This window comes from Chroicocephalus ridibundus, chromosome 16, assembly GCF_963924245.1.
Source record: "Chroicocephalus ridibundus chromosome 16, bChrRid1.1, whole genome shotgun sequence".
Lineage (NCBI taxonomy): Eukaryota > Metazoa > Chordata > Aves > Charadriiformes > Laridae > Chroicocephalus > Chroicocephalus ridibundus.
In genome coordinates, this window is record NC_086299.1 from 9462989 (window position 1) to 9475740 (window position 12752).

A 12752-nucleotide genomic window follows, 5' to 3' on the forward strand; every position below is an offset into this window, starting at 1 on the left:
AGTGTCTTCGATACCCACCCATCTCCATCCCTGTCCCCGTCTCCATCCCCATCCCTGTCCTCATCCCTGTCCCCATCCTCATCCCCGTCCCCATCCCCCATCCCCCTCTCCATCCCCATCTTCATCCCCATCCCCCATCCTCCTCTCCACCCCCATCTTCGCCCCCATCCCCATCCTCATCTCCACCTCCACCTCCATCCCCTTCCGTCCTCATCCCCATCTCCCATCCTCCTCTCCACCCCCATCCTCATCTCCATCTCAATCTCCATCTCCACCTGCATCCCCATCCCTGTCCTCATCCCCATCTCCCATCCTCCTCTCCACCCCCATCTTCATCCCCATCCTCATCTCCATCTCAATCTCCATCTCCACCTGCATCCCCATCCCTGTCCTCATCCCCATCCCACATCCTCCTCTCCAGCCCCATCTCCATCCCCATCCCCCATCCTCTTCTCCACCCCTATCTTCATCCCCATCCTCATCTCCATCCCCATCCCTGTCCTCATCCCCAATCCTCTTCTCCACCCCTCTCTTCATCCCCATCTCCATCTCCACCCCCATCCCCATCCCTGTCCTCATCCCCATATCCATCCCCATCCTCATCCCCATCCCCATCCCCATTTAGATAGAAATATACACGTTAAAAATATATATATTTTATATCGATATATATATAAAACAGGAGAGGAAGAGATGTACAAGAGGATCGGTGCTGCCGGAGGTGGACACGCTCGCGCCGGCTGCAAAGGAGCCACTGGCAGTGTCCCACCGTGGCAATGACCCCCACCTTAAACCTGCCCCCCCCCACTTTTCCAGACAAACCCAGACGTGCACCTTGCAGAGTTTCCCCAGCCAGGGGGCGAAATCCGGCGCTGCTTTGCCGGATCCTTTCCGAAAGCCCCTGGCTGCCTCCCCACACCTCCTCCTCGCCGTGCGAGCCCCCCCCCTGCCCCCCGCCAGCACAAACGAGCCCCCGTCGAAGCGAACAGTCGCCTGGCAGCTCCTTTGAACGGCTGCGACGCTTTCAACTAAGCCTTCGCCATCTGTTCCAGCCTCTAATTACCCACGCACCGAGCGGGAAATCATCCACACCCTTCGTTAGCGGCACGCGGGGAGCGGCGCCGGCGCTTTGCGTCCCTGCCAAGCCGGGGACCCGCCGCGTCCTCGCGGCGAGGGACAGGCCCTTTGGGTTTGCGCGGGGATTCGGGTGTAAAATGGCCCTAATTGGGTCGCTTTGATGCTTCCGCGATGGGTAGGGACCGGAGAGAGGGAACCCCCCGGCCCCGCAAAGCAGCCCGTCGTGTCCTTTGCGTCCTCTAAGCGTGCTGGAGATAAGGAACAAAAATCATATAGATATTCATAAAGCAGCGCCTTACTCGACGAGGGTGGGTTTTTAATCAGAGGAGGGGGCGGGGCGGGGGGGGGGGGAAATATCCAGGGTTGGCTATTTTTGCTCTTCACATCTGAGCGGGCGGCATTCAAAGCCGGTATGAAAAGAGGCAGCCCCGGCAGCCCTCTGCGCCGCGCAGATAAGAGCCGAGCCGCCCGGGATAACGCTCCGTGGGCCGGCACCGACGTGACCGTGCCATTAAAAAGAGGAAAATACAGAAGGGTAAAATAAAAGGGAGCGAAAACCTGAGTGGAAACGGCCGGGAAGCGACCGACCCATCGCCAAACCTTTCCCAATAGCGTTCCTCTTCTTCACCGGAGCCCAAAATAAGGCAGGCCCCCCCCTCCTCCCTCCCCCCCCGAAAAAAAAAGCATCAAGCCAACGATTCAGAAAACAAGCTCCTTTCATACCCTCCGAGAACTCTCTCCTTTCTCCTCGGGCATGCTGCTGTTTTCCTCTGAAAACAACCGCGTGAAAACGCTTTTACCGCGAACATCCCCGGCTCCACGGACAATTTGCCGGCGCCGTGCCGACGATTACCAATGCTTTTAAAGTGCCTGGTCCTAGGGCGGCGAATTTTTCTGCTCGCAAATTCTATTAGTTCTACAATACGCGGCGAAAAGGAGCAAAACGGAGGTTTCCGAGCCAAAAAAAAAAAAAAAAAAAAAAAAGCGAGCATCTGCTTTGCCTCGCCGGGACGGCGCAACATCCTTGTCCCTGGCTCAAGGGATGCTCGTGGTCGGGATGTCCTGCTCCGTGCATGGGGGGTGGGTTTTTTTGCTGGTTTAATTTCCCAATTTTCCTGGTGCTCCCTGCTAGAGGAGAGCGATGGCTAAATCCAGCGCCAAGCGAAACCGCTGGGTTTATGGCAGGAAAGCGAGGGTGTGGAGTTAGGGAATGTGTAATCTGTCTGTGAAGCCGCCAAAACCTCCTCTAAACAATAATTAGTCGTGTCAGAAATTTGTACAACATCCGAGCGGGCGGCTGAGCGGAGCCTGTGCTACGTGGGGAAACAAAACTCAAGGAGCGGAGCAGCCCCTGAGCATCTCCTGAACATCGCTCTGAGCAACCTCTGATCGTCGCCTGAGCATCCCCTGAGCATCCTCCTGGGTATCACCTGAGCATCCCTGACCCTCCCGAGCATCCTCTGAGCATCTCCTGACCATCCCCCTGAGCAACCTCTGATCATCCCCCTGAGCGTTCCCCTCAGCATCTCCTGACCTTCCTAAGCATCATCTGAGCAACCCCTGAGCGTCTGCTGACCCTCCTGAGCATCCTCTGAGCATCTTCTGAACATCCCCTGAGCATAGCTCTGAGCAACCCCTGAGCATCCTCCTGAGTAAACCTCTGAACATCCTGCTGAGCATCCTGATGATCCCCTGACCCTACGGAGGCATCCTCTGAGCATCTCCTGAACATCCCCCTCAGCAACCTCTGATCATCCCCTGAGCATCCCCCGAGCATCCTCCTGGGTATCCCCTGACCCTCCTGAGCATCCTCTGAGCAGCCCCTGAGCATCTCCTGAACATCGCTCTGAGCAACTTCCGACCATCACCTGAGCATTCTTCTGAGGAACCTCTGATTACTGCCTGAGCATCCTCTGAGCATCCCTGACCCTCCTGAGCATCCTCTGAGCATCTCCTGACCATCCTGAGCATCATCTGAGCAACCCCTGAGCATCTGCTGACCCTCTTGAGCATCCTCTGAGCATCTTCTGAACATCCCCTGAGCATTCCTCTGAGCAACCCCTGAGCATCCTCCTGAACAACGCTTGAGCATCTGGAGCTTCTCCTGAGCGTCTCCTGAACAAGCCCTGTGCATCCTCCTGAGCATCCCCTGAGCAACCTCTGAGCATCCCACTGAGCATCCTGAGGACCCCCTGACCCTCCTGAGCATCCTCCGGAGCAGCCCCTGAGCATCTGCTGAGCATCTCCTGCCCTTCCTGAGCATCATCTGAGCAACCTCTGAGCAAGCCCTGAGCATCTGCTGACCCTCCTGAGCATCCTCTGAGCATTCTCTGACCATCCCGTGAGCATCCCTCTGAGCATCCTCTGAGCAAGCCCTGAGCATCCTCCTGAGCATCCCCTGAACATCCTGCTGAGCATCCTGCTGATCCCCCGACCCTACGGAGTATCCTCTGAGCAATCCCCTAAGCATTCCCCTCAGCATCTCCTGACCTTCCTGAGCATCATCTGAGCAACCCCTGAGCATCTGCTGACCCTCCTGAACATCCCATGAGCATCTTCTGACCATCCCTCTGAGCATCCTCTGAGCATCTCCTGAACATCCCCTGAGCATCCTCCTGAGCAACCGCTGAGCCACTTCTGGGCATCCTCCTGAGCAATGCCTGAGCATCCCCTGACCCTCCTGAGCAATCCCTGAGCATCTTGAGCTTCTCCTGACCCTCTCCTGAGGAAGCCCTGCGCACCCTCCTGAGCAACCCTTGAGCATCCTGATCATTGCCTGAGCAATCCCTGAGCATCACCTGACCATCCTCTGAGCAACCCCTGAGCATCCTCTGAGCATCCTCCTGAGCATACTCTGAGCATCTTCTGAGCCTCCCTGGAGCAAGCCCTGCGCATTCTCCTGAGCAACCCCTGAGCAACCTCTGAACATCCTGCTGAGCGTCCTGCTGATCCCCTGACTCTACGGAGTATCCTCTGAGCATCTCCTGAGCATCCCCCTGAAAAACCTCTGATCGTTGCCTGAGCATCCCCATAGCATTCCCCTCAGCGTGTCCTGACCTTCCTGAGCACCATCCGAGCAACCTCTGAGCAACCACTGAGCATCTTCTGGGCCTCCCTGGAGCAAGCCCTGCGCGTCCTCCTGAGCAACTCCTGAGCATCCCGAGCATCTCCTGACCCTCCTGAGCATCTTCAGACCATTCCCTGGAGCAACCCCTGAGCATCCCAAGTATCTCCTGAGCCAGCCCTGTGCATCCTCCCGTACGACCCCAACCATCTCCCCTCCAGCCCTACTTTCCTGCTGCTTTTCTCCCCTCTCTGTTCACTTTTATTCCCATGCAGCCATCTAACGCGACTGCTCTTGCTTATAATACAACATAGCTCTGAGTGGAGCAGAAAAAGCAAAAAAAAAAACCAAAAACCAAACCCAAAAATTCAGATTCCAAACAATTAGAAAGAATTTCGTGCTTGCACGCATCCAACGGGACGAGCCACGCCGAGCCCGTTCCAACCCCTGCAGGTGCAAAGCGTCGCATCACCCGGAAGAAACGGCTGTATTTTCCCCACCGTACACAGAATTTTTATTACCCCACGCTGGGAAAAACGAGCTTTGAAATCCCATCGGCAAACCCTAATTTAAAAAGGAAACAAAGGAAAAACAAAAAAAAAACAAAACAAAAACCAAACAACCACCCAACAAACCCATGAAAAAATGAATACTTCACCCCAGCCTCTTTTGCCTTGAATTAACTCTCCCCCTGACATTTTTTTCCGGCTCCAGTTTTGTTTTTATAACACCGGCAATAAAGCAAGTGTGTAATTAGTAATAAAGCTGACACTCCTGCAAGTGATTTCGCACTTGGAAGAAAAGCAAAGACAAGCTTCCACGCTGCCTGGTTTTTTTTATATATACATATATATATATATTTTATTATTATTATGATGATTTTTTTCCAAGCCTTGTTTTTCTCTGCCCATTTTTTCACCCCTGAAAATCTCCGCCGATGCCACCTTTTCTCTCGGGACAAGCAGGGTGGCGGGGCCAGACCTCAGATAGTTGGCGACGGCGCGTTAAGGGAGGACAATTTCTTTGCCGTGCCACGAATCCCCACCGACAGCCAAAGAGGGGACACGTCGGGCATTGCCGTCGTACCCTCAACTGCCCCAAAACGGCGGGGGGGGGGGGGGGGGGGGTGAAACAAATCCTAAAAAACAAGCATTAAAAAGCTGCCGACGCGTCAAAGGGGGCGACGGCAGGGTGACGTACCGCACGGTGGACTGGTAGACCAGATCCTCCCTCTTCCGATAATTCTCCATGTGCGAGAAATTGGTGGAGAACATGGCATCGAAGGTGAAGATCTTCTGCTTGATGGTGCCGCCGTCGGTGACCTGCAAGAAAAAAAAAACAAACCACAAAACCCCATCTATGAGAAGTTCGCACCCGCTTTTTAATTTTCTATAGGATTTTTTAACGGATTTATTTCTGATAGATTTCTTTTCAATATTTTCATTACGATTCAAGAAACGGTATTTCTTTATTATGAGCCTGCTGAGATTTAAAGCAAAACCCGCGCGTTTCTAGCCGGTTACGGCATCACCGTCTCCTATCTCCAGCCGCTCGCTCGGGTTGTAATTTTTAAGGGGAAAAAGGCCCTTTTTGGGACTGAGGAGGACTCGTTTCTTCCCTGTGTCCCCCCCGCCTTCAGATTTATCTCCCCCTCTCGGGAGGGGCAAAGCTTAGTACAAAATTAAGGAGGAAAAGGCAGAAGAACTCAATGCAGATGGGAAATGCGTGTTTTGGGGCTAGAACAGCTCAGATCGATCCAGGGGAGGGTTGGAATAGTTGTTTTTTATAAAAGGCCAGGCACGGGAGAAGGGGATTTTGGGGATTAACCCGCCCCCAACCAGCATCTCTCGGGAGGAGACCCCACTCTCCCTACCCAGAACTTCACTCCCCGCTTGGGCAAAACGCAACTTTGATTCCAGATTTTCTCTTTTCCCCCCCTTTTTTTTTTTTTCATGGCAAAAAGAAAGGGGCGGGGGGAAGCCATCACTAAAAGCACCTCTTCAAATTTATTAGCCGAGGCTGAGGGTTTTATTGCAAAGAAAATACAGGCTGGCACGGACGTGGGATAAGGAACTGCAAGGAGAATGATCGGAGCTGTAAATCTCCAGCCTTGGGAACGAGGGGAATTTTTCAAGGACGCATCCCATTTTTCCCCACTTGTAATTACGCCCTGGGGTGGGTTTGGGGAGAAACCTTGGAGCTGCTCCCGGAGCAAGAAGCTCCCCGTGTATCGGCTCGAAGGGTTTTCCGACGATTATTTTGGGGATGCAAGAGAGGATGGGGATGCTCAGGGGAAGCGGGATGGGGAGGGGTGGAGGTGACGCCCATGGACCAGGGGTTCGCCCACGGACAGGTTCCCCAGCACATCTGGACGGATTGTGGGCAAAGCAGGAAAGCGTCGAGCTAGACCCGATGCGAGGATGAAAATGGGAAAAATGCAGCTGGAAGCATTACTCCTGCCGATGTTTGACCCCCCTGGGGACACCTCGTGTCCCCCCGGGGATGCACGGCAAGGGAAGATGTCGCAGCCCGGGAGCATCCTTGGGGGATTACAGGCAGCTAATAGGCTCCGATGAAAAGGCGCATAGAAAATAGTCTCTCTCCAGGGATTAGACCTACTTTCAGCCTTTTATCTTGCGCCCTGGGGTCAATTTTTTTTTTGGAGAGGAGCTACATATGAAGTTGTCGGTGAACCCACGGCGGGGGGTGTGTGTGTGTGGCGGGGGGGGTGTGTGTGCAGGAGCAGCCAAGCCCAACGCTTCTTTGCTGGGGAGAAAAAGGATGGTAATTGGGCAGCATCCAACGACAATTGCCCCAAATACCGAGGAGCGGGAGGAAAAGGGACACGGGGGGAGGAAAAGGCACATTTAAGGCATGGGAGCCGAGCTCAGGCAGCCCAGGGCTGCCTGCTGCATTATTTATAAACCCCAGTAAAAATCTTATTCCTGACAAAAACCCGGCGATTGCCACTGCGCGGGGAGACATTAACCTCCTGCTCCTTCCCGCGGGCGCAGAGGCAGCCCCCCCCCCCCCCCGCCGTGTCTCCCCGCCACCACCGCTGACCCGGCGCTTTGCTGTTCCCAAAATCCGTTGGCACCATTAATATTGCCGGAGCCTCTCGCCGGGATGCTCGCTGGGCGGGTTAGATAAGCATCGGGGAGTGATGGATGCGGGGACCAAAGTGATGGCGGGGGCGGGGGCGGGGGATTTGGGAGGACAAAGTGGGTTGTTAAAGGACAGGAGGTCTCCGTAGCACCCTGGGACATGGGGCATCACCCCAGGAGGGTGAGGGGTGCTGGGCTCCGGACCAGATTCCTCCAACCGCCCTCATCCTGGGGCTGAATTTACACCTTTTCTCCAAGCAAACGCAACAAGCACTTGCTATGGCAAGAGGGAAGACACCCCAAAGGGGCTGCAAGGGGTGTCTGCAACGCTTAGCGTGCTCGGGGAGGGGGGAGCACCGGGGTCTGAAGGTACCCGCGTCATCGCCCATGGGGGTGTCGGTGGACGAGAAGCTCAACGTGACCCAGCAACGCGCGCTGGCAGCCCAGAACCGCCCCCGCAGCCCGGGCTGCCTCCCCAGCAGCGTGGGCAGCAGGGCGAGGTGGGGGGGGATCCTGCCCCTCTGCTCCGTTCTGTGAGACCCCCCTGCAGTGCTGCCTCCAGCTCTGGGGCACCAGAAGGACGTGGAGTTGTTGGAGCGGGGCCGGAGGAGGCCACGGAGATGCTGGGAGGGCTGGAGCCCCTCTGCTGTGGGGACAGGCTGAGAGAGCTGGGGGGGTTCAGCCTGGAGAAGAGAAGGCTCCGGGGAGACCTTCCAGCCCCTTCCAGGCCCTAAAGGGGCTCCAGGAAAGCTGGGGAGGGACTCTGGAGCAGGGAGGGGAGCCATGGGATGAGGGGTGACAGTTTTAAACTGAAAGAGGGGAGATTTAGATGAGATATCGGGAAGAAATTCTTTGCTGTGAGGGTGGTGAGCCCCTGGCCGCGGTTGCCCAGAGAAGCTGTGGCTGCCCCATCCCTGGAGGGGTTCAAGGCCAGGTTGGACGGGGCTTGGAGCAGCCTGGGCTGGTGGGAGGTGTCCCTGCCCAGGGCAGGGGGTGGCACTGGGTGGGCTTTAAGCTCCCTTCCAACCCAAACCACTCTATGATTCTATCATTCTATGTCGCAGCCGCTGGGAGAAACACATCACGCTGGAAAACCCCTTTCTTAGCTTTTTTTCTGCCTCCCTCCCCAGCTCACGCCAGCTCAGCTGCTGAAATCCCCCCTCTCACCCTGAGCTTGCTGGACCGCTCGGTCCTACCTCGCTCAGAGACACCCAAAACACTGCCGGCGCCAAATCTGGCTTCCAAAAATACAGAGCAGTTGATTTATTTGCCCAAACCCGGATGGTTTGATCCCAGATTGAGCACCACGACCCATCTCCGTCCCCCGAAGGGCAGCACCCACGCCGGTACCCCCCTCTCCAGCATCCCTAATCCACACGCACGATGGAATTGATGTTGCAAGAGTGTCGTGCAATTTTGGGAGGCGCAGCCCGGGCTCCCCGCTGCCTCCCCAGAGCCGGAGCGATGCCCTCGGCCAGCGGTAATAGAGAGCTCAATAAACTGTGCTGGTGCTCCTGACCTTCTCTCCCCGCCTGAGCGTGAGGAATTAAGAGAGTTCCCCATTCTGACATTTAAATTATCATCTCCGAGGCGCGGAGACGACCCAGCTGGCGCGTAGATGAATGGCACGAGTCAGACCTCTTGCAGTCACTGGCCCAAGATCTCTCCATCAGCGGCTTTGCTGGGATTTTAGAGAATTTCTCCGCAGCCGTAAAACTCGAGGTTTTTTGTTTTGTTTTTTTTTTTTTTCCTAAAGGGGAGCAGGTTTATAAACCAGAGGCACAACCTGCCGTGAATTGGGTTGGCATGAAAATTTGGAGGGGGCTGTGAATTTCTGGGAGATGCTTTCCAGGAGCGAGAGGTAAAAAGCTGCATCCCGGTGCCTCCATCCTGGCTCCTCCCGAGCAACCCCAAACCAGCATCCCTAAATTTGCCAAGGCTCCAGGCTTTCCCAGCAGCCTCCTACGGTGTAGGAAGGGCTTGCAACAGCCTCAGCACGTCGGGTGCCCTTCGCTTGGCTCCTCCATCCCGTCTTCCCCCTCCCCTGGAGCCGATGCTGCCGCGAGCAGTGACTTTATCACTGTCACCAGCAACATTTCCCGCCCGGAGCCACCGCGGGAGCCGCCGGCCGGGGTTGTAACGTCTCATTTCTCCTAATGGGCGGTGGCAGAGGAAGCCCCCACGGGGACCGCGCTTTGTCACCATCGATCAGGTGGCTCCGAGCGGCGCCGCCAACATCTGTAATGCATCGATCCCTGCTTGCCGTGGCCGTGGGATTGGGAGCCCGGGGGCATTTGCCGGACGGAGACTGGCCCAACGAGCCCCTTCAGGGAGCAAAATGCTTTGCGATCCCCATGCACCGACCCACGAGCTTGAAAATGAGAGGTGCTGCACGAAGGATGGGGAGAAGGGCCTGGAGATGGGATTAGGGGGACCCACGGGGTCACGGTGTATGTCCCCTTGACTGCAAAGGCCACCTGAATGGGTGCTACGGAGACAAGCGCTCATGCATGGGTGCTACGGTGAGCAATGCCCGTGCAACATGGGTGCTCCAGAGAGCAAGGCCCATCCACCATGGGTGCTATGGAGAGCAATGCCTGTGCACCATGGGTGCTACAAGAGCAATGCCCGTGCATCATGGGTGCTATGGAAAGCAATGTCCATCCACCATGGGTGCTACGGAGAGCGATGTCCATATACTCCATGGGTGCTATGGAGAGCAATGTCCATATACTCCATGGGTGCTATGGAGAGCAATGCCTGTGCACCATGGGTGCTATGGAGAGCAATGTCCATATACTCCATGGGTGCTATGGAGAGCAATGCCTGTGCACCATGGGTGCTATGGAGAGCAATGTCCATATAATCCATGGGTGCTATGGAGAGCAATGCCTGTGCACCATGGGTGCTACAAGAGCAAGGCCCATCCACCATGGGTGCTATGGAGAGCAATGTCCATCTACCATGGGTGCTATGGAGAGCAATGTCCATATACTCCACGGGTGCTACGCAAAGCAATGCCTGTGCACCATGGGTGCTATGGAGAGCAATGCCTGTGCACCATGGGTGCTACAAGAGCAAGGCCCATCCACCATGGGTGCTACAAGAGCAAGGCCCATCCACCATGGGTGCTATGGAGAGCAATGTCCATATAATCCATGGGTGCTATGGAGAGCAATGCTCGTGCATCATGGCTGCTATGGAGACAGATGTCCATCCACCATGGGTGCTATGGAGAGCAATGTCCATCTACCATGGGTGCTATGGAGAGCAATGTCCATATACTCCACGGGTGCTACGCAAAGCAATGCCTGTGCACCATGGGTGCTATGGAGAGCAATGCCTGTGCACCATGGGTGCTACAAGAGCAAGGCCCATCCACCATGGGTGCTACAAGAGCAAGGCCCATCCACCATGGGTGCTACAAGAGCAAGGCCCATCCACCATGGGTGCTATGGAGAGCAATGTCCATATACTCCATGGGTGCTATGGAGAGCAATGCCTGTGCACCATGGGTGCTACAAGAGCAATGCCCGTGCATCATGGGTGCTATGGAAAGCAATGTCCATCCACCATGGGTGCTACGGAGAGCGATGTCCATATACTCCACGGGTGCTATGGAGAGCAATGTCCGTATACTCCACGGGTGCTACGGAGAGCAATGCTCGTGCATCATGGCTGATATGGAGACAGATGTCCATCCACCATGGGTGCTACGGAGAGCAATGCCCATACTCCATGGGTGCTATGGAGAGCAATGTCCATCCACCATGGGTGCTACAGAGAGCGATGTCCATATACTCCATGGGTGCTATGGAGAGCAATGCCTGTGCACCATGGGTGCTACAAGAGCAATGCCTGCGCATCATAGGTGCTATGGAGAGCCATGTCCATATACTCCATGGGTGCTATGGAGAGTAATGTCCATACTCCATGGGTGCTATGGAGAGTAATGTCCATACTCCACGGGTGCTATGGAGAGCAATGTCCATATACTCCATGGGTGCTACAGAGAGCGATGTCCATATACTCCACGGGTGCTATGGAGAGCAATGCCTGTGCACCATGGGTGCTACAAGAGCAATGCCCGTGCATCATGGGTGCTATGGAGAGCAATGTCCATCCACCATGGGTGCTATGGAGAGCAATGCCCATACTCCATGGGTGCCATGGAGAGCGATGCCCACACACCGGCACTGCAGACAGTAACACCAGCCTCATCTCTGAGTTATTCTCCTTCTTGCTAATTAGACTGAACACCAAACCCTAATTAATCGAGGCAGAGCGACTCCCCCCGGACCCGAGGGCTTCCCCTCCATCCCCACCCCTCGCAGCCGTACATCCCCAGGCCAAGCCCCCGGGTCCCCGCCGAGCAGGGGGATGGCGAGCGTGGGAGCGCTGCTCTCCGCCTGGGGAGCGCGCCCGGCCCTCGCCTGCCACCAAAAAAAATCTGCAAAACACTTTTTTTTTGCAATTACCCAGCATCTCATCCGAGCCCCCGGCTGTGTGTACGGGCTGGCTGCTGCCGGCTGCCTGCCTCCCCCCGCCGCTGCCAGCTGTCTGCACAGAGCCGGAACAGACACTCGGAGGACTTTTCCCTCCCTCTCCTGCTTCTGCATTATTATTCCTTTTTATTTTTTTTTATTTTTATTTTTTTAAGAGCTCTGCACTGCTGCAAAAAGTAATTTTCTCCCTCCCCGGCCCTCGCTGCGGCGTGGCAGTGACCATACTAATCAGGTCTCCAGCGCGACCCCCAAGACGCCAGCGATGGGAACCAGCAAAGAGCTTGACAGCTCCGTGTCTTCCCGGACTCATTACAAGCTCGTTTGCAAGGATGCCACCACCCTCGGCTCCCTCCAAGGGTTTTTTGGGCACTCGCCTAACGTGCAAGGTGTTCGGACCCATGTTTGTACATGTTCTCGGGCAAATCACACCTTCTGGAGGTGAATTTACCGTGGAAGGGGGGTGGTTGGATATTAATTAACACCTCTGCAGACGGTGCGTGTTCTTGTTTATGCCGCGAAAAAGCCCCTTTGCTCTTCCCAGGTCTCCTCGAGCCTTCTGCATTTCAAGCGACCCGGAGCTGCGGCTCACACCGAGGTGTTTTCTGACCCCCAGAAAAACCTTGTCCCTTGCTGCCACCCCTGCTCGCCCTCCCTTGGCCGTGGGGCTCCCGGGGGAGTCGCTGGAGAGGGGGTCCGGGGGGTGCCCGTTTGCAGCGCGGTGCTTCGCGGTGGGGTGTTACCTGCCTTTCCCGTGGCAAGAAACCCCTTTAACGCCTCACAGCCCCCACCCAAGGGGTTATGCACCCACCCCAACAAGTTCTGCATCTCCCCCACGGGTTACGTGCGCTCTCGACAAGTTATGCATGCACCCCAGGGGGTTACACATGCACCCCATACCCCGACGGGTGCTGCAGGCACCTGACGGGTTACGCGTGCTCCCCATGGGTTATGCATGCTCCTGATGGGTTATGGACGCACCCCGATGGGTTATGCACATATCCC

General features: G+C 55.8%; 1 protein-coding gene across 1 annotated transcript in view; it reads right to left on the reverse strand.

Annotated features, from left to right (window-relative positions):
* The window catches only part of IGSF21 (immunoglobin superfamily member 21), a 50740-nt gene that overhangs the window by 6968 nt on the left and 31020 nt on the right, over positions 1-12752 (reverse strand). Inside the window, exon 3 of the mRNA XM_063354081.1 lies at positions 5342-5463. Within this exon, the coding sequence (XP_063210151.1) occupies positions 5342-5463 (122 nt within the window). The remainder of the gene's footprint in view (positions 1-5341; positions 5464-12752) is intronic.